Genomic DNA, 22,395 nt, shown 5'->3' with positions numbered 1-22,395 from the left:
TTTAGTTTAATCCTTTAAATTATTCGTATTTATATCTGTTAGTCTTTTATGCATGGAAAATACCGAACTTTTGGGGAAAGGAAAGAAATGACAGAAACTACTGGCACTCAGAAGCTATAAATAGAAACCAACAATAAAGGCACCTCTGTCATTTTACCTCACTATCACCCACAGTTATTTTATCCATTCTGTTTCAGGCTTCTGGTGGGGGGCAGGGGGGAAGAGTTGGTTGGTTTTTACATTTGCTTAACTATAAATGTCTTTTTAAATCCCAGAGAAATCAAATATATTTGAGCATAGGCTTAATTGCTATCACAAAAAAAAAAAAGAGAAGCATGCATACTTTGCTTAAGAGCTTGGCTAAATGAGGAGCTTATTTTGAACTGATCACAAATGCAATATTCCCTTCGATCTTTGTCAGACAGCTCAACAGAAGCTACAGGTTTCACAGACAGAAGGTTTCAGGGTTTCACAGACAATTCAGAGATGTGACAGGGCAAACTGTTCTAACCCTGTTCATACATTTTTTAACATGTCTTTTATACCTACATTGCCAAAGCACAGAAATATGCTGAAGGATCTCCACAAATTTCTATTACATTGGAAAAATATACTTAATAACTAGTAGAAGAAGGGAAGATGTTTGTTTGAGTTTCAGTTATGACAAGTGGCTCTTCACATTCCTTAAATAGTGCTTCAACTTCAATTTGTTCATAAATGTAATTCTTGTCTTAATGGCATGAAATCAACAAAAATGACATCAAGTTTCTTGTAGTAATAATTTACTAGCATTAATGATAAGGAAACCCACTATTTCTTTTGTATAATTAATAAAATTATGCTCAGGGCTGTATTTCCATGAACTACAAATTATTCCCATTACTAACAGAGAAATGATAAGAGCAATGGAATCAGTGTCATTAAGAGAATTAATACTGTGGATCAATGCCTTATTCACTAAAGCATATTAAGCCACAGCCTATCAGGAGACAGCTTGCTCAAAAGGACGATGGCGCACTTCCAACCATTAAGGCTATGCAAAGGGTTCATAAATGCAATAATTGTTCCTGACTTTTACAGAAAGCTGGGTGGGTTCATCCTGATGTCTCACATATTAAAATGGCTCCATCAACAGCAATGGTTTCATGGAAATTTCAGTTTCAGAAATTTCTGAATCCAAGCATGTGGCAAATTTTTTTTAATTTCATTAATAAATTAAGCTTATCTTTCACTGAATTACAAATCCATCCAAATTCAAAATTTTAAACTAATATACTATGTAGTCTTCCTTTGTTTTTTGTTCATGATGACAATAATTCACTATTAGTGAATCAGTGCAGGACAATCAACAAAATTTTCTGTTTTAAATGGAAACAAGCTGCAGTATTGCAAGCTGTCCCCATGTATTCATAATGCTAAATAAGTGCTGTTTATGCATGCAAAACCTAATAATTCTAATTAATATACTGAAAATAGACTATTTAGTAACATTGAACTGGTCCCTCATTATAGTAAACCATTTTCTGTGAGCATATATCCATTAGGTGAGGAACATATTCTAGTTATATCCTAATGTTATACCTGGAAATTATACCTATCATGTGGAATTTTAGAGGAAAAACTACAGATATCCTAGTTAAAAGGTGAAAAATAGTTTCCTTTCATGAACAAATTGAAAAGAAGTTTTGACATTGAATCTGGGTGGGTCTCTTTTTATTTCCCTGGAACAGTGTAATTTTTGTGGTTGCTCTATTATTGCTATCTGATACCACAGAATAGTTCATTTATTTCTAATACTACTATAAAGTTCTCTTGTATTTTCACCCCTTAATCCTATCAGAAAATCTCACTCTGTAAAAATAATTCTATGTTCTTCTAGTAGATATAAATGCTTGTTTTTCATCAGTCCATAGAGCATCATCATCTCTCCACTCATTTCTCAACCCTCCTTCCTTAGCAATCACAAAAAATAACATGCCTTATATTTAAGGTGTTTTCCTTTTTCATTTTCTGCTCATGACATTTTTCTTCTTTATGCAACTGCTGCATAGTCATTGCTCTGGTCGTTCTTTTCACTTTCTTGTGGGCTGGTGATTGTCACCCTTGGACTTGTGGATGCTTTTTCAAGACCAGGATCAGCCTCAGGAAAAAGGACAGGCACTGTTACTGTCATCAGGTACCAAAGATTTCACTTCATTTCAATACAGCATTAAGCACCTCATATTAAAATTTCCACAAGGTATTCTTAATGTGAAAAACATGTTTTCCAAGAGTGACCATGTTAAAATTTTCATTTATTTTATACTTATATATCTTCCAAAGGAGAAAGCACTCACATTAGAGGTTCACCCCTACAGTTTTTTCTTCAAGCATCCAGTTACCCACATATGCATTTAAAGTGAATGCTCACTCACTTTCTCCCTTTCCATAAATAACTTCAGCTTATCTAAAACAAAAGTTTCAAATATATGAAGGACAGAATAAATTCAGAGCTCAAGAAAATGTCATGTTACTCAACTCTCTCAACTGAAAAATATTCTTGTGTGTCATACAGAAACAGAAGGAAGCCCAGTTGCAAAGTTCAAGAAACCACTCCCAGTGTCACAGGAAGCAGAGGAAGAAAGTCTTTTTCAGCAGCCTGTAGGCAGGGAATGTGCAGCAGTTTGCTCTGCTTCTGACACTCAGGAATCCCACTCTTCCCAGACCTGGATTCTCCCCATCAAACAAAACACTTTGTTTCCCACATTCTGTGAGCTGGTCAGTTCACCTGACAGTCAGGGGAGTTCTCCTTATTTATGTGGATTGCATCCCTCCATCTAAGCCAACAGCATGTTACCACGTATCCTAAATTAATAGGATATTTGCTATTAAACTGACTAAAGCCCCTTGCTTTGAAGGATGTTGTTCATATCCACTGTATTTTTCACTTTCTAAGAAAAAGAGATGAAACTTCCACAAAGCAATGGCAAAAGCTCTTTATGAAATGCAACTTTTGTGAAAGTCAATTCATCAAAATAATGAGGCACTGGTGTCATGAACACACGCTTCTGCTCTGTCCTAGAAAACAAAGTAGAGTAGAAATATATAATGATTCTGCTTTTCTGGAAACTGCAAGAATCTTTTTTCATTACTTTTTTTTTCAAAATTCAGCATACTAAGGAAAGTAGAAGATGCAGATTCATCAAATAGTGAGAAACATCTGCTCTCTCAGTCAGAGGGCATATAATGTAATTACTGATGTAACTGATCTGTACAGACGAAAAACAACTTTTCCACAAACCAAAGTTCTCATAAATGGTCTCAGGACTTTATCAGAAATTCACTCCTTAGAGAGCAGATGAAAACCATAAGGCTGAGATGAATGAGGAACAATACCATAAGAAAGTTTGAAAGAATAAACACTCACCTGGTTCTGACTGCCAGAATCCTCTTTTATTTCTTCTTCAGGCTGAAGAACACCTTGGTAGTTCAAATGTTCCATTCCCTCACCATTTCCTTCATTGTTTTTGCCATTTAAATGGATAAGTTCCTTTTCCTCTGCTTGGTCAACATTCTCTGTTTCTCCTGCTTCATCTTCATAATTTTCATTTAATTTCTTTTCGTTTTTTTCCATGTCAATTCTTTCTTTAACAGTTTCCCCACTTTCTTCTCCATTCACTTCTGGATACTCTCCTTTATATGCCTCCTCTCCTCTGTCATCTTCCTCTTCTACATTTTCTTCTTCATCTACAGTTTCTGCTGGCCTCTGGTGAAAGGAAAAGCAGCAGCATTATGAGGCATTTTAAACCAGAATGCTCTGTGCAATTCTGAAACATGACAGACATCAAATTCACAATTACATCATTACTGAGGAGTAAGTATGCTAATTTGAGGTTTGTCTACATGGACAGAAAATTATGCTCCTCTACTTATACCCCATAATGCCATTTTATTCTTCATTTCCAAAATGTGTTGGTGAGATTTATTTTCATGGGTTAAACTCCATTAAATTTATTACATGGAGTTTAATCCATTTGACCACACTCAAAACAACTAGAATGAGCTAAATTAAATTTACACAGCAACAGCTTACTCTGTTCCATCTATTCCAGGTTCTCTGACTTTCTAGCATTTAGTACATACTTGTTAATAAATCCTGTCACAAGAAAATATCATGTATTACTAGCCTACAAACTGTTCCCCCAGAAGCATTTTACCTATGGACCAGGCCATGCCATGACCATCAGTCTTGTCTTCTTTGAATACACAGAAAAGTGGTTAGAGAGATGAGGTAGAGCTACCACTGGTCACTTCCAAGACATTACTCCCTTTCCAAAGATCCCTGTGTACAGTGCCTTGGTTAGGTTTTGCTGGACAATTGGCAGCAATTTTTTCCTACACAGAATTGGACCAGCAGCCAGAAGAAACAAGATCTTGCCTCACCTTGTAGAAGAGTTATCAGAAACTCACTATGGATAAAGCTGCTGGCAGCATCATCTCATGACAGCCTGGGAGATGGATGCACAAATTCTCTGGTCTTTGTCATTTGCCTTCCAGTTTCAGCTTTGAAGAGTCACCTGACTAGTCAGTCCACCAATGCTCCCACCTGCCAAAATTACTTACATACTTGAGCTGAGGTATGAATGAAAATAAAGTGAAAAAAATCCCACAGGAGTGACAAGATGTCTGCCTCCCACCCAGCCTCATCAGACTCTAAATCAAAAGCAAAACAAGCAATAGATTATATCTCCTAATCAAAACTGTTTGGAATTTTACTGTCTTCAGTAGCTCCTTTATGCAAGCAGCTATCTGCAACAGAGAAGTTGTCTTCTAAAAATTTCTTTTCCTCACTAATCATAACATTTCAAAAGAATTCTCTCATCACCTTCAATGTATTAATAAGAGCCAGTTCACTAAGATCAAGAATTTATGGATGCCTCTTGATGAAACATCTTGATTTTCCTTTGATATTTAAGTAGCAACATCAGACAACTTTATTATGCCAGTGTACAATGCCATATTGGCACAGTTGCAAAATGAACAAGTTATTGTGCTGCATTAATTCACAGAATATGGAATTACCAGGAATACTACGTGGGTACACAAACAGGTAAATAGTGGCTCTGTACGTGATTTTTGAGGTACAGTCATTTCTATGTATTTTTTATTCAAGCCTTTCTGACTCACTTTCATCTAGTAACATCAAACTGGCCTTATTACCACTAAAATAAAACTTTAACAAGCCAAGTCTTTACAGAAACCTTCAAAGAAGGCACCATCCAAAGCAAACTTGATTCAACCTTCATAACTTGCAGCACATAAAAATAGCAAAGAATCTGTAGATCCATAAATTCTCAGAAGTTACCTGCTACTCTTAGACATGTTATCTACTAATTTTCTTTCATTCTGCTAAGGAAATTAGCAGCTCTGAATTCTGACCAGAAACAGGGGAGGGTGGGACAAATTACATGCACCAGGCACCACTAACTAAAAATGTGTTTGGTTTTACTTAATGACACCCGTTTGCCATGACATTACACACACTAAATGAAGAGAGGATGAGAAAAGTCAACACGTTCTTTTTCTGTTAACTGTTGTAGTCATCCAGGACATTACCATTCCAGCTTTTTGGTAGTGGGTACAAGCAGAAGTGAATGTATGCTCTTGCCTGCGTGGCTTTAGTATGGTGGCTTGTTCTGGACTGCAGAAGGAAGTGTGTAGGCTTCATGCCATGGTGTAAACGTATGCATCCCAATGCTTTAACTGGTTTCTCTGCTGTGGAAGCAGTCTTGGGCATGGAAGCACAATGGACATTTGAGGGACAGTGATTTCCTAAAGCGCTATGCTAGCTAGATTCATTTGACCTTATCTGTCTAAAATAGATGCGGATGCAAATTTTTGAAGAGTTAAATCTGAGCAACACAGAATATAAACACAGCATTTCTGTGCCCAGAAACTCACTGAAAGCTCACAGAGAATAGTACTGGCATGAAATAACATTCCAATTCCAACTAATTTAACTTGATCAATCAAGCTAAATTACAGGAAAAATAATAGTACAAAACAAGATGAGTAGAACAACTCCCATCAGTGCAAGTATAATGTTTTCATAGTAACTGAAAATTTCAAGATAGCTGAGCATATTACTACAATGTCATTATTATTACAGACAAAAATAAAAAGCTGTGTTTTCAGCTAATAATTGGAAAGCAAAAGACATTCTTCATTTAATCTCCTTTCAAGCTACACTACATAAGAATGGACATTTCAAACAAGTTAAAAATCAACACTGATTCATTATTTTTCACAAGGTAATTGTGTAGTTATACAAGACTATTCATTACTTTTCACAGGGTAATCTGAAATGCAGTACAGTTCCCTCTGCATGCAGAGTCAAAGCTAGCCTTTCAAATGTGGATATGACCACTGACTGTGCATTTCAGACTGCACAGCAGACCTAAGACAGGACTGTAGGGAGGAAACTGAAGGCCAAAATCACCCACCAAATAGTACATTGCTCTTTATATTAAAAAAGTGTGACACTTTCTACTGAGATTTTATTGACCTACTCACTATGCATAAATTATCATTCTCTATTTTAAGTAAACTTTCTTCACTGAGAAAGAGGTATACTTAGAAAATTTTGGATTTTTCATATTTAGAGAAAGATAATATTTATCTGCATATATACATGCAGGGGAGAAAACAGAAAGAGGGAGAAAACCAGAGGTCTTAATAGTGCAAAGCCTGTAAATGCTGTACATGCTTAACTTTACCTTCTTGAACAGTTTCAGTGATAGCAGTAATCCTGAAATACCGAACTAAAGCTTACATTAAAGTACTTGATGGGCCAGGGTGTAATTTAAAGTTCCCTGCAGTCATTGGGAACCTTTTCATTGAATTTGATGCAGTCCAGCCATACCTCCACCTATGACTGCACAAATTGCCTATTATATATGCACCAGAATTACCACAAACTGTGCTCCCTCAGTCAGAATAAACCAGGATGGGCATAGTGAAAGCAAAACAGGTGTGCTGAATGAGACCTACCTATCCTTGCAGAAATTATCAGACTCAAGTCAGCAACAACCTTGTATACTGATGAGGAAGCAGTGACATTTCCCATCTTAGTTTTTAGCTTTTCATCAGTTACCTTTTAAATAATCAAAATATTCTCAGTCAGAACTTCCTGTATGGAATGAATTAGATGGATAGCCAAGACAGATGTGGGACTGCTCTTCTTGTTTCTGAGAAGTCAAGAGTGCAGCCTTTGGCCATTGTGTTGGCTCACAGGAAGCTGTCCCTCACATCTGTGGTTCCTATAAAAGCTCAGGGCATCTCAAATCCAGAGAAACAGCTCTGGATATATCTCCAGGCCTGAGTGCCTCTAGCACTTCCATGTAACACAGTTATCATAAGGATATGGAGAGTTATAACAGAGAACAAAAGGCATATCAAAAATTCATGTTGGAAGCAACCAACCAGTTGTAGCCCAGTGTAACTGGACATGGATACTGTAATGAACTACAGAATAAATGTTCCTGCATTAGTTTAGTCCCATCTACACACCTCAAAAAACAACAGCAAAACTTGAACTTGGACTGGAGAAGAATTCCTATTCCGTAACGTTATTTTCACAATCAAGTGAGTTCTAGACCAGGGAGCTTCTCCAGTCACTGTGGTAGATTATCCCCATTCCTCCTATAGCCAGAACTAATAATAAAAAGACTTGTAATTTTGCCTTTTGAATGGTTGAAAGAAAATAGGAAGTAACCTTCTTTTTTGCATTGCTGCCTTCATCTTTTAAGCAAAGGTGATGCTTTTGCAGTTTCATGCTTGAAAGCACATTACTTAAAACAACTAGTTTTGAAACCATACCTGTGTGAATGTGAGAAGAGTTCTTTTCTTGTCATGGACTAGCAATAAAAAGATTCACTGACAAAAGACTTGTATATGTACATTGAAAAGCATATTCAACCAAAGGCATGCAGAAAAACTGAAGCAGTTCTCAGCTTCTTGCTGGAAATACAGACCCAGCTCACCTTCTGGAAACCTCCTGACTTAACTAACAGGTTGATGAGAAACAGAGCCAATTTCATTTTGCATTCAAGAACTGCTTGACAGTATTTTTAATCTCAGCAAAAACAGAGTGTTTAAAAAAGAAACATGTATTCTAATTACACTCATCATGCTATCATTCATTAAGAGGTACATTACCAAATGTCATCATCACTCAAAAGCAGCAAGTCAGGAAATCTTCAGACATTGAAGCATTTGGCTTCTTTTCCTTAGGGATGCTAATGCAAACCTCTCAGAAGGTTTGTACATGACTGATACTGAAAAGTGCAGTATGAAAAAATCATTTAAGGCAGAAATTATTTTGTACCATTAATATAAAACATAATTTTGCATTATTGAAGTAGTTTGGAAATGTTTACTTGGCTAATGGTCACAGCAGACAAACAATGAGGTAGAGAACAAAAATCTTAATGGTCATGAAGAGCAGCATGAATACATCTCACAAATGCAGCAACAGGAACACTTAACTTCGATTGCACCAAAGCTCTCCAGAACAGAGCTCCCCTGCTCCTACTCAGGAATGTTTTGTAGCAGCACTGCACAGATTCCAACAGCGAAACATTTTGTTCCTGAACCAGAAAGTGTTGCTAAGTGACAGCAGCCCTCTTCTCTTCCACATCATTTACAAAACCCAGGCTCTTGAAAACAAGCAAATGAATAGTTAAGGTTCAACTGTCTTACACTTCCCACATAGTTCCTACATTTGCACAAAATGCACTGTTCCTGAAGGCAAAAAGTCTTTATCCCCACAACATTTAAACTCCAACTTTTTCATGAGATCGGTGCCATTATTTTTTTTTAAAAACACATACAGCACCTGAATCCACAGAGTCTAATTTTTCATAATGTCACAGCACCCAGAAGTCCAACTAGGATGAATGGAAACTAAAGAACTTGAGGTGTAGAAAAAAAACAGCTGTTCAAACTCCCTTCATTGGTTTCATTGTCTACTAACTGGAAGCATACTTCATTCCTTACTCATAATGCAGCCATGATAGAGAAGCCAGCATCTTTAAACACTGCTCTCTGGGGCCCCCAGCATAAGAGGGACATAGACCTCTCCTCCTATAAAGACAAGCTCAGAGGGTTGTGGGGGTTCAGTCTGGAGAAGAGAAGGCTGCAGACACACCTCACAGCACCTTCCAGGGCCTGAAGGGGGCCTTTGTGAAATCTGGAGAGGATCTTTTTACTAGGGCATGTAGTGACAGGACCAAGGGGAATGACTTCAAACTGACAGAGGCCAGGGTTGTATTGGCTATTAGGAAGAAGTTCTTTACTGTGAGGGTGGTGACAAACTGGAACAGGTTGCCCAGAGAAGCTGTGGATGCCCCATCCTTGGAAGTGTTCCAGACCAGGATAATGAGGCCCTGAGCAACCAGGTCTAGTGAAAGGTGTCCCTCCCTGTGGTAGAGGGGTTGAAATGAGATGATTTTTAAGGTCCTTTTCAACCCAAACCATTCAAAGATTTTTATGATCTTATAATAAAATTAGAAAAATATTTTCTAATATGTTACTAAGTCAAAAATACTTTTTCCATCTCCTTCAGTGACACTTAAGTTTATTTTTCCCCACAATATTTTGCATGCAAATTTTTCAATAAAATTTGCCTAAACTTCACTTCCTATAATATAGTATGATCTGCTGAGCATACCTGCAGATAATAAGAAAACTGTTAAACATTTTTAAAAATGTCCTACTGAGACTGCAAAAATACAAATTAAAGGAAGTAAGTTATGCAATTTGAGAAACTGCCTGCTCTAGGATTGCTGAAATGTTTGAAAACAGGGTTACACAGAGGAAACTTTTTTTCAAAGTGGCATCAAAACTAGTTTTACAAGAGATTTACACTCCCAGGCTTCACTGAGAAGAAGTGAAGGCCCTTCAACTGTTGGTCACACTGGCCTCTAAAGACAATGTCAGGCATTGCTACTACAACTTCATAAATCACAGTTACCCAATGCAGATGACGCCTTGAGAAGGCGCTCTTGTACTGCCCAAGGTGTATCCATCAAGGCCTTTTAATAAATACCTACTTTGTTCTTTAGCTCTGTCTAGCCTCTGTTCTAGGTCAGCCTTCTCAAGGCACCACAGAAACCAAGGAAAGATCTCCCTTCTCATTCCGAACTGCAAGGAACCAATCAGAGTAAGTTTCCCTATCTCACACACACAAACAATAACACCATTAAGTGTAAATCAGTGGAGCTGAAAGAAGAACATGCAGTGGAAAATATTATCTGCTGGCTTGTCAGCACTCAAAATTCATAAGGCTTAAATTACAGCTGCATCATTTGTAGTGAAATTTGAGCATAAGAAGTTCTGCATGTGTTCTTTCTAAATGCCATTTTGAAATCCTTACTGATGTAGTGCAAAATGTTTCCTCGTGAAAAGTTGTAGCCTTTTTAATCAAAGAATGTCTCTTCAAGCAGTCAGCCTGTTGTAATGTTGAATCAACATAAACTTTAACATTTTGCCTTTGGCCATGGGGAAGATAAACATTTTATTCTGCTCACTGAGGTGAATCTCGGGTCTCTAAAGCAAAATGTGTACTCCATAATGAAAACTGCAAATGAAAGGTGAAAATTTTCTGCTACTGATGATATACTCCAGCTTCAGCTCACCTAGGAGAGATACACAATCTCACATCGCATCCAAGCCCAGGAAATGGGAAATAATGAGTGGAGCACTGCATTAATCAGTGGACATGTCTCTAAAATTGGAAAGAAAATGGATAATGAAAGAACCAAGAATGTGAACATCTACAGAAAAACTCCAAAACAGTGCCTGTTACATAAATTTATCACCAAGTAATTTTTACAAATAAACACAGAAGGAGAGAACCAGATGGGGATGATGAATCTGGAGGGGGAAAATAAGCCAAAGAACAAACCAAAACCCAAATGGAGTTTTTCTACATCACATCTTAATAGCCAGTATCATATACCCCATGGCAAAGCAGGCTGGCACAACAACATGCTTGAATTGCTTATGGGGTCATGCACTGGATAACTTCAGGTCTCATAACTCTCCTGCTTACTCCACCTCCCAAGGGCTCAGCATGAGAGAAGAACAACCGTGCTTATGGAAATGGATAAGCTGTTTCACACTGCAAGTGCAAACTTGCAGTGTTATTTCAGTATTATCACTAGAAACTGCTGCTTTTGTATTTTAGAACTTACAGAGAATGAAAGAAAGAGTAGGTTTTTCTGAAAGCTTTAAAAGTTAGAAATTTTTCCCTCGAAGTTACTTTGAATATATTTGCATTATTACCAACAAATTCAAAGTAACACACTTAATTACTATCTCGAATAAGAAACTACTATTGTTTTGCTGCCTCCCTGTCAAGAACCACCTTGTTCCCTTGCTATTTGCACAACTGATTTCATAGTCTGTCATCAGTCCCCATGAATGTTGACACAGTGATGCAAACAACCAACTTGGAGTAAGCCTGCATGTCAAAAGAAGAAACTAATAATTTTGTATTTGGGAGCTGAAGTCTTGGTAAAGAATATAGAACAGAAAGGTCTGGTTTGGTTTAAGGCAAAATATTCATTTTTTCTTCCTTGATGTTCAATTACAACTGTCAGCTAGTCTGGAGTAAAGCAAACCCTGTTCTTTTAATGTGTTTTCAGCTGGCAGACAGCATTTTACAGAACAGGACATAAGTGAGAGTCTAGCCAGTATAACACTAGGTTTAGTTAATGGCTAATCTGGCATTTGTTCAACTGTGTATTTCAAACAGCAAGACAGAGAAGGTGCATAAAAAGAAAAAAAAATATTAAGCTCTATCTTCACCACCTCATTTATGTGGCTGATGGAAATGATAGCCTATCAGAAGTGTCAGCATTCTAGTGAAAGCTGCCATGTAAATATTTATGCATTATGCAAGATAGTCAAGCCCTGGCTGGCTGTCCTTTCCTATATTTCTAGCAATAACATACACTGCAGTGCAGATAAGAAAAAGCTAAAAAGCTTTACATGACAGAATTTAAAACAATTTTAAATGGTCATTAATATGAACCAGAGCATGCAAAATGCTAAATGCTTCTAAGGTTAGAGTGACCTTAGTTATCTGGGAATAAAAAGTACTCAGTGATACTCAGAAGGCTTGGCTTCTTGTGAGATTGCCAAGGAAACTATACATGAAGTTTTAACATTATATATAAAGCATGGCTTGTTTTGCAGTAAATTTGATGCTTTGCTTGGCTTTTATGGAAACATGAAAATCAGATTATTTGTAGTTTGCATGACTGATTTTTTTAATATTTTTTCCCCATCGAATACAACTGCTTGCAGTTCCTTGTCCAGACAGCAAAATCTGTTGGTAGAAAAATATTTCCATCTGAACATGATGAATGGACCTTGGTACATGAGCTTAGAGGTATTCAGCAAGTTCCTAGCATTGCAAGCTTGCCAGCACATCTGATGCTCACTGACAGCTATGTGAACAGTTCCACTGCCAAACAGCAAAGTGGTAGTAGAGAGTTTTTCCCCTCCCTAGGAATGGTCACCACCTGGAGGCAAAGGCAAACTGAGGAGACACACAGGGCTACTGACTGTGCTGTAGGATCTCTGTGGAGAAGTAAGGCAGCTGTTTCCAGGGTTGGATTTCATAAGAATTGCAGTCAGCCTAAAAACTAAGGCCTGACAACCCAATTTACACAGCCAAATGTTCTACACTACCCAGAGGAATTCTTTACACACCTCCAGAGGCCAACAAACAGGCTAATAATTTCTGAATTTGATTATTAGACTGTCAAGACCAGAGTAGGATGTGCTTCAGGATGTCATAAGAAACAAAGATTAAGACAACAGCTGGCATGTTCTTCCCCAATGTCAGTGCTATCAATATAACACAACACATCCTAATTATCACTACACCTCACCAGGACAACCACAATTAACAGAGCTGATGAGCCCTATGGTATTCATCATATAAGACTCTGAGGTTGGGGCAGGTATATGCTGTGAGAAGACACATCTGTAGCATTCCTTCTATCAGGGACCAAGACAGTCTTGTTCTTGTTGCCTCTATCACCTGATTCTTGTGTTTTCAAGAACAATGCCTACAAAATAGCTACAAAATTCCCATTGAAGTGAATAAATAATGAGAATGATCCTTCTTAGCAACAGGAGCTTAAGATAAAATCTGTATTTTTTTTCGATGGTATAGTGTCAATCTTCAAAGTGGCAAATAAGTTCATACAACATCTATTTCCCCTCAGGTATTGTGTTTAAAAGCAGAACACAAGCTAAAGGCATATATGTCTAGCATTCTTTTACACAATACAAATAAATTTTAAAAATATCAGCCAACTAAATAGTAAGCACTATTTAGTAAGCAATTAAATAGTGTCATAAGCTCTAGCCCGTAAACTTTTTCGTTTGTCACTGTGCTAACATGACAAACATTCTCCTAAATATCTCTCCAAAATATCTTCTCCTAAATATCTCTCTTCTGCTGAGAAGGACTCAAAGCTGGACAAATACTCTAGATGCAACCTCAGAGATGGTGAATCAAGAAAGATAATCAGTGACTTTGATGTGCTGGCTGTGCTTTTACTAGCCCAGCCTGCACAGTCCACCTCATCCGCACAGGGAGCACCACCAACTCAACTTGCCAACCACAGGAGCTGCATGGCCTTTCTGCAGCTCCTTTCTAGCCCACCTGTCTCCAGACTGCACTGAGAGTTAACTGCACTACAGGTGCCCAACTTTGTACCTCTCTTTCTTGTGGAACTTCATGAGGCTCAAGTCACCCTTATTCCCTCAAGCTGCTGAGATTGCTCTGAAAGACAGCCCTGTATTCACCTGATAACGACAGCTGGGCCTGAATAAGGCTGTGTCCCATGCCATAATCTGTGTGACCCATGAACATATTATAATGTCTCAGATCCAGTATCAAACCATGAGGACCACCATCTGTAAAGAGGTGCCAGTTAAATCCCAACCAGCTGATCTTTTAAATCTCAGCAAACCAGCTGGTTTTTCACCTTAATTTTAGCCCACAAATCCAGTCTCCACCCTCATTAAGGATATTTTCCTCCCCATTCTTACCACACTTCTTCCAATTTCTCCTACAAATACAGAAGTCTACACTGAAAGCAAGATAAAGGACAATAACTGCTGTTACTGTTAGTTCAATTTACCTAGTCCTTGTATTATTTCAGTCCACAGGACTTAAAATCAAAGTACAAAAAGGGAGATATAATATTATATTTAGTTATCAAGACCTATTTATTGCATATAAATCTTAGAATTAAAAAATTGGCCAACGAAGCACCATGTTGCTCCAACAGAACAAAGTGCTGTCAGCTTTAAAAAAATCAGACAAATCTGCACCTGTTGTGGTCCAGGATTGGAGGAATACTGCTCTACCAGTATAAAGAGACTGCAATTCAGGTGAACTTATTTGGTAGGATGTAACAGTAGGGAGTCCTGATTCTCTAAGGCTCTGTAAGAGCTCTCAGAGCAGCTCTGAAGCTGATGAAAAGGTAACTGACATTTGACATATTAACACAGAAAGGGAGATTTGCTCAAGCTGCCATAAAAGAAGCAGTATTATTGAGCTTACAGTCATCCCCACAGAATTACACTACACACTTGAAAGAAATTGAGGAAAGAAAAGAGAAACAACACACAATCTGTAATCTCTAAAAAAAAAAAAAAACCAAAAAAACACATTTATTTAAAGCTTGATCACTACCTGGTCCAGTGGAACTTCCACAAGAGTATCTTCATCTTCTTGCACTTCAACTGCCCCCCACATTTCAGACCCCTCTTCTCTGGCTTTGTAAATGTCTTCACCTATAATGGGAAAGATAGAGTGGAAGGAAATGAAGTCCAATAGTGACACAGTGTGGCTCAGCTACTGAACTGCACATTCAATTTTGCTTCTGAGAACAGCTTTCTGAGCTGACCCATCATTCCCCATACAGTTCTTTCAAGTCTTCAGTCTCCCATTGCTGTCAATTGGTTTTTCTTTCCCTTTAACAACAAATACTTACATACTACACCACTTGGGGAAGGTGGGAGAAAAGGCAAAGGGAAAGGGAACTGAACAAAGTCCTGGATCTGAAGTTCCTTTGTCCAGAGTGAATCTGAACTAGGTACATTACAACAACAACAACATAATACTTCTGTTTCTACAGCCAATTAGAGTATCCTTTAGTAATGAGCCTTATAACATACATCTATCAAAAATTTCAGTCTCTGAATCAAAAACAAACATGCTGAATCAGATTAGGGTTAAAAGATTAAGAGAAACGGTTGTATTAGCTCTGCTCCTCAACTCTGGGCACATGCATGTGGAGCTGTGGCTGAAACTCCACACCCGCATTAAAAAGCACGTACTCCTGGAAAACAAGGATTAACAGTTACATTTTGCAGAGATTTTACACCATTTAGTTTAAGTAATTTCTTTTCCCTGAGTATAAGAAGTAACTAGGGGTCTTTGAAGTTTCCAGCACAAGTCTTATGATATCAGCTAATTAGGAAAGTGAATATAGGTACATACAGAAAATGATTTCCAAGTGATGCACGATCCTCTGTATTTTCCCCTGAACTGAAAACAGCCCAGAAATTAAAGGCATTAGTTACTCCAAATCATCTCACTCCACTGATCTAGGAAAGACGAAGATGTGTCCATATCTAATATAATATGTAACTACAGTAAGAAAGTATTTCCATTGTTTCTGGCTGCCTTCTAGTTCTTCATGAAAGAATCTGAACTTGCTAATATCAACTGACAATGCAAACTGATCTGCATTGCTGCTGCTAAATGAGCAGCTTTAGTGTAGCACAGAGCCACTTAGGTGGAAAAGTAATTAATAAAACCCCAAGACCTAGAGAAATCCAGAGTCTATCCACATAAAAAGTCAGCACTGACTACTCCAGTAGTTTTCCAGTTACTTTTTCATCACTATGAGAGCCAAGGGAAGGGTTTGCCCTGGGAACAAGTTCTGAGGCACCATACTGCTGCAAATGGCTGACCGGAGGGGAGATGCCAGATGGCCTTGGACAGTAGCCTGACAGCCACTGCCCAGAGGACCAGAAATGAAGGCCATTCTCCCAGAAATGAAGAGGCAGAAATGGGGGTTTCTATGGCACATCACAATGAAATTCCAAAGTGGTACTGCTGGGTGCATCTTAGGAGAAAGATTTCCTGATGGACAGAGCAGCTTGACTATCCAGGCATCAGTCCTGCTGGAACCTCCCCACCCTACCAAAAGATCCATACTACTACTCATCCTCTGAAAGTATCCCTGTTGGAAATACCAGAGGGGTCCTAGCATCATTGCTTGGACTCTTATCCTAAAAAACTCACACATGGTTTTCAAGACCTCATTTTTGTACTTCACATGAAAATAATAATTTTCTTTTTTAGTTTCTTTTTTCTTGGGATTTACTAAATACAATGCATGGATGTTCCATTGAAACCAACAAAGGACATTCAATACTTGATAGCAGTATGATAAATCTTGGACAATCTACCTGTATATATCTCATTACTAATCCCCTTTGACACAAGACTTGTTTGGGTTTTTTGACAAAATCAGCAATAAAAACGTGGAGTGACTGAGAATAACAAAAAAATGCATCTGAACAGATGCTACTTGTACTTTTTCAAAGAATCAATGCACTTCACATTTCCCATTTTTCTGAGCTCTCTAAGAGACAGAATGTTCTGTTTCTCTTACCTGGTATTATCATCGCTGCCTCTCATCACAGGCACTTGAGTTATAGATTTCCAGCATATTCTGAGAGGGAAATGTGATATGTTCCCTAAAAGCCACCATGAAGACTCTCCTATTTCAAGGCTTTCCCTTAAGTATGTAAGAAAATAACCTTGCCCTAGATTTCTTGGCCCACTGAACTACAGAAGGTCAACTCAGTGTCTGAAAGAACTGTATTTAGTATTACTATCTTTCCATTTAGGCTCTGTAATAACACCTTTGCCTTCAAGGTCCCCAAGTCTTTCAACCAAAATGGGGACTGTCTGGCCTCTAGAGGTAAAAAGGATTTGGGTGCAGGGGCAATTTTCATCAGGTTTTTACTCCAGGGCAAAAGGAGTAAAAGGGAGAGGAACATGTGTTAGCCCTGGAGCCAAATCCACTCAAGAGTCTCATTTTTAAAGCACCTCTTCTTAGAAGAGCAGATCAGGCTCAGGGCTATGCTGAACAACTCACGGAGACAGACTTACACAGTATTTTGAAAAAACTTACTCATGGAACCAGGAGGGAGCAGGAGAAAGGAAAGAAGACTGTAAGTTTCAGTAAGGAATCATATTTCTCATTTAAAAGAGAGTGCCCAAAAAGGTAGCAACAGCAGGATTTCAATAAGCAAAATCAAAAATCTCCATGGAATTTCCTCCAAGCACTTCCTAGCAGGTGTTTGCTCAGAAAGCTGGTCAGAAGTGAAAATATGTTAGTTGAAAAGAACTCTGCACAACACTGCAGCATCTCTCGGGGATACTACTGTTCATTGTCTTGCACAGAAAGCATTCTCAAGAGAAAGAGCACTCCTGTTCTTCCACAGACTGAAAATATTATTTAAGTAAAATAGAACATTTACAACAAAAGGGAAATTAATTATTTACCTCTGCACAAACGTAAGAGAATGGAGGACAGATGTCCAAAATATGTGTACAGTCAGAGAAGGAATTAAAACACTTAGGTCTGAAATGTGCCAAAACAGATGAAGAAAAAAATGACACTAACTGAAAAATGGAGAAGTTGTAATACTTGAACAAAAAATTCCAAAGGAAATGGCAAGGACTGCAATTAGTCTTACATTAGGACACACACTGTCGTCTTTTGTTACAAAAAGTGAAAAGAAATACAAAAATTGCAAAATAATTTCACTAAATTAATTTGAATAAATGGAGCATTATGAAAATAGCTTAAAATGTTAACATTATTAGCATTGCTACTCTACAGACAGAAGTATTTACACCTTCTGCATGTAAAGTTACAAATATCTGGAGGATGGAAGCTGTGTGAAAGGCCAACACATTTCTTGTTTGTTTGATTCTGTGTCAAGATCTTGTCAACAGGAGTTTGCAGGCCACATTAATCACAATTATCGGTGCTCTGAGTTACTTCCAAGGAAATGTTTTCAGTTGGGTAACTTTGCCTCATATTTTATAGATAATGCTTTTTGGTTTAGGAAAAAAAAGTATGAAAAAATCTTATTGATGCAATATTTCACATCTCTGTGTCTGAATCATTAGTGAGTTTCTTCACATGTCTCTAAGGGAGAAAAAACAAGAAAGTATTTTAGAAAATGCCATAAATTACATGAAAAACCATTTTTGCAAGTCTTCATCCTGTATTGTTATGGGCTTCTATTGCAATCTCTGTTGAAGCAGAAATATGTGGTGTACCCTGCTGAAAAGAAAAATTCCAGCATTTCCATTAAATGGGACATTTATGACTACTCCAAACGGTTAATACAAAATTGTAAATTAAACATGCTCCTCTTTTATGAGTCAGTTCTGATTTTCTTGTGCCTCAAAGTACCTGAAAACTGACCACAGACAGGGCCATGGAAACACTGGGGCAGAAGAGCTCTGAAAGGGGGTAAGACAGGAAGGTGTGTCTCCCCACAGCATTGCTGGTAAGTATAAACAGAGGATTTATTTCAGTTAGGTTCTCGGTTCTCCATGCCACAGCACATGCAGCTTCTGTCAAGAAGCCAAGCAAAATATTACTGGAAGTTTTGTGATCTTCTGTGAGGATATTTTTCTATGGTATCCAGACAAAAAGAAGACACTGGAGTTTTTTAAGTTTTTCCAGTCACTGTGTGATCATAGACTACCTTGAGCCAAAAATCAGCACTATTTTTTATACCCTAAACAGAGAGAGTCAGGTAACCAAAATATCTCCTGTTATTTCTGATTATCTTAAAGCAGGATCATGTTCAGCAATTTAGGTAAAAAGGGGTAAGAAGAATCTGCAGAAGGGCAAAGAACAGATCATTCAAAAGGAGCAGCCAGGTGGAGAGAGAATATGCACAGGCTGGAGGATAGAGACACTGAGGGGAGATGAAGGCACAGTGATGTTAGAAAAAATATGTGGAATGAGGAACTGTATAAGATTAAATAGAAAGATCAGGAAATACTAGTGAGAAGAAAGGAAGCAATGGGGTCCAATGCACTGGCTGGAAGGCAGAAAAATGGCTTTTAGGGAGTAGAAGAGTGGAAGCTTGAAAGAATGAATGGGGAAAAAAACCCAAGTCAGCAGGTATCCAAGCCAATTTAAGCTTCCTAAAAGAATCTTCCTTCAGGAAAGCCTGCAAAGAGGAATGCTGGATTACTACCTACCAGCAATTGAATATCTATGTTCCAATGTTACCACACACATAGAATGTAATCTCTAAAAAAAAAAACCAAAAAAACAAAACAAAACCAGCAATGAAAAAATGCTGCTTGTTTTCAGGCAAGTATTTTTTGTTCATATTTATTTTTTCAACAAGCAATACTTATTAAGACTCTGGAGAGTGGAAAGAGTTCTTATAGGATTTTTTAGTTTCACACTAAAGAGATGAAAAAAACCTGCAACCATAAGTGCTTTCCTATGGAGTATCTTCAAGAGTTGTGCTCTCTCCCACTTCTTCTCCAGCTCCATAATCCCACAGAGAGAAAGAGTGATGAAATCTCAGGAGGATTCAGATGGCTTAAAGCTCGGAATTCCTTGAAGTCTTGTCAGGATTACCAGGAAAGGGAACATTTGGAGCCTGGTAACAGCCCTGCCAAGGAAAGGTAACTACTGCTTCAAAAGAGCCATGGACCAACTCAACCTGCCCCAAGTAAACTGAAATGATAGCTGGAAATGATGTTGAAACACTGGCACCTACTTTATGGCCAACCTCTACAGCTAGGAACAAGGAAACCACACAAACAGTAAGAACAAGAGAAATTTCCAGCTGAAAAAGGCAGTGAAATTACAGGAGCAGGATGTTACCACTACACTTAGTCTTTGGTAATCAGGTCCAGAGGCTATGGGTGAGACAAAAGGCACTGTGGGTCAGGTTTGGATGAGAACCTTGGAAAGGATAATGACTGGTAAACAGGGGGTGAGGTTTCGGATTTTGTACTTGCCCACGGTCTATCTCAAAGCAAGCAGCTCAGTACTCAGCTGCTTTCACCAAAGATAGAAGGTGCTACTGCACTCCTGCAGAGCTTTTCAGCTCTTTGTTGCAAATGGACTGATCAAACCAATTCATTAAATTTAAGACAATTTTAAGACTTCCTAATGACTTGCACAATGACTCTTAAAAGTCAAACATCTTCATTTTGAGAGTTACCTACTCTGTCCTGGCCCTTACCCATGCCAGCTCCTGCTGGCCTTGCAGCCCTAGGAATTCATTTGTGTGAAAGGGATTCTGCTGCCCATTCAGGAGAATTTTCCAGCTATTTTCTAGATTTTTACTTCCTAATCTCCTGATAGGTACAGAACAGGTAAGTTACCAGCAAGAGCAAATTTATAAATGCCCAAAAGATTTCGACTAGCAACATTTCACTGGTCACATTTTAGTAGTTGTCTCAACACAGAAGTGTTCAGTGTATTGTGCATTCAGTTCAGCATGTAGAGAAAGAAACCACAAATTGGTGCATGTATAACCGTCAAGACTTGGCTAAAATGGAAAGATCATTTTCTGTTTGATGCCATTCAGTATTTCAGCTGGAATTGTTTTTCTACGCTTTGATAAACAAGGTTATATGACTTTATTAAATACCAATTAAATTATATCTTAAACTAGCTGATAAGAAATCTGTACTTTTAAAATAACTAAGCACAGGAATAAGCTCCTTTCCTAAACATCATTAACTATGAAACATTTATTGCAGCAAAAATTACAAAATTATAGAGATATTAATGCATTTCAAATTTTAAACTGATTTAAGTTTAGTAGTAGAAATTTTAAAAGTCATTGTAATCATAATCTGCCCTGAATATTTTGTGGAAATCTGAGGCATTTACTAGGTACAAGCCCTATAGGTAAGGAAGGAAGTTAATGTGACTATAAAAAAAATTAATGTGACTTACAACAGAGGCTGCATCATAAAAGCAGTAAGTAAAATTAAAACCAAAATGTAAAAAATAAAAAAAGTGCCTCATAAAATTGAATAGTTTGCTGTGAAGTAAAGGAGGACATCTGTTTATGCCTGCAGACAACATAATTTTATATTCTTGTTTTGTGTATGTTTTGGGGTTTATTTAATTTAAAAGCATCTCTGTTGAACAAGACCCATTTCCAACAAAGAGCCATTGCCTTCATGACAGTTCTGTATGTGTGTTCATGCCTGTGACTCCTGTCATCAAAATGCAATGGAATTGAAAAGAACCTGCTAGCAATATACATATGAAACTGTTGAGAATATTAAAAAGTACATATTTTTCTTCCCTTGATACTACTGCAGCCTCAAGTTTTTAAGTAATTGCTTCCTCTCTTTTGAAAATTTTAAATCTGTAATATAATTTTATGCTATTAGAGCATGCTGACATCTGATTACCTCAACAGAAACTGCAAAAGGTGGTTCTAGAGGTTGCCTTGTATGCAGCACTCTCCCTTACTGATAGGAAATATGGTAATGCTGGAGCAAAGGAAAAGCTGCCATAGCTCAGTCATCTTTATACATCAACAGCTACAAAAATAAAGGACTGACTGTCATAATACAAAAGTTTTTTCTTCCCTCTCCCTGTTTTGGCCCTTCATCCCACTTACTCTCCATGTTTCAAAGCATCCAATTTATTAATTGATTTAAATTATAGATCATTAAGGAAGGCCATTTGCATTTTTAAATTAAGAAACCAGTTCTCATTCAGCCACATTTTTTTAAATTCTGTGCCTGTTCCATAACTCGGCCTTCTCTTGAGTACAGTTGTGTGCCAGGGGCTAAACTGTCACTAAACAAATGCAAAAGCCCTGAAATGTCTGCCCTGGCCCTATCATTCCAAACTTTTACACCCTCCTGCTAGAAATTAAGTAGCATGCTTTCCTGCTGATAAGTATGTATTATCCTATTTAACATTTTGTGAAGTATTCACTTCCCTAAAAGCAAACCCAAAGAAACTCGTGTGTTTGAATAAAGTGGCTGCAAGGTTTATCATCATCTTAGCTCCACACTGGCATTAGAATGCTCTGGCTACAATGATCCAGCACTGTAACAGTACACACCTACAGCAAAAAGGGTTCTCATTTCTTCATACAGATTTGTCTCCTACTATGCAAGGAATAAGCCAGCAGGTCTTGTAAAATCTCTGCAAATGAGAAGCTCTCTCTTTCTTCAGCAGTCTTTTCCTCTTCTTTGACAATACCAGAATTATATGGTCTGTG

The 22,395-nt window shown here is 37.8% G+C and overlaps 1 protein-coding gene across 1 annotated transcript in view; it reads right to left on the bottom strand.

Moving 5' to 3' along the window:
• Positions 1-1,133: 1,133 nt before the first annotated feature.
• DCDC2 (doublecortin domain containing 2) overlaps positions 1,134-22,395 on the bottom strand; it is a 51,901-nt gene continuing 30,639 nt past the window's right edge. The window contains exons 8-10 of the mRNA XM_005420963.2: positions 14,762-14,862; positions 3,407-3,745; positions 1,134-2,140 (exon numbers count right to left, since the gene is read on the bottom strand). Of these exons, the coding sequence (XP_005421020.1) occupies positions 2,033-2,140; positions 3,407-3,745; positions 14,762-14,862 (548 nt within the window). The 3' untranslated portion in view covers positions 1,134-2,032. The remainder of the gene's footprint in view (positions 2,141-3,406; positions 3,746-14,761; positions 14,863-22,395) is intronic.

The sequence above is a fragment of the Geospiza fortis genome, unplaced genomic scaffold (assembly GCF_000277835.1).
Source record: "Geospiza fortis unplaced genomic scaffold, GeoFor_1.0 scaffold104, whole genome shotgun sequence".
In the NCBI taxonomy this organism is placed as follows: domain Eukaryota; kingdom Metazoa; phylum Chordata; class Aves; order Passeriformes; family Thraupidae; genus Geospiza; species Geospiza fortis.
The sequence above is the reverse complement of the archived record's forward strand: the minus strand, read 5'-3'. Positions and strand labels throughout refer to the sequence as shown.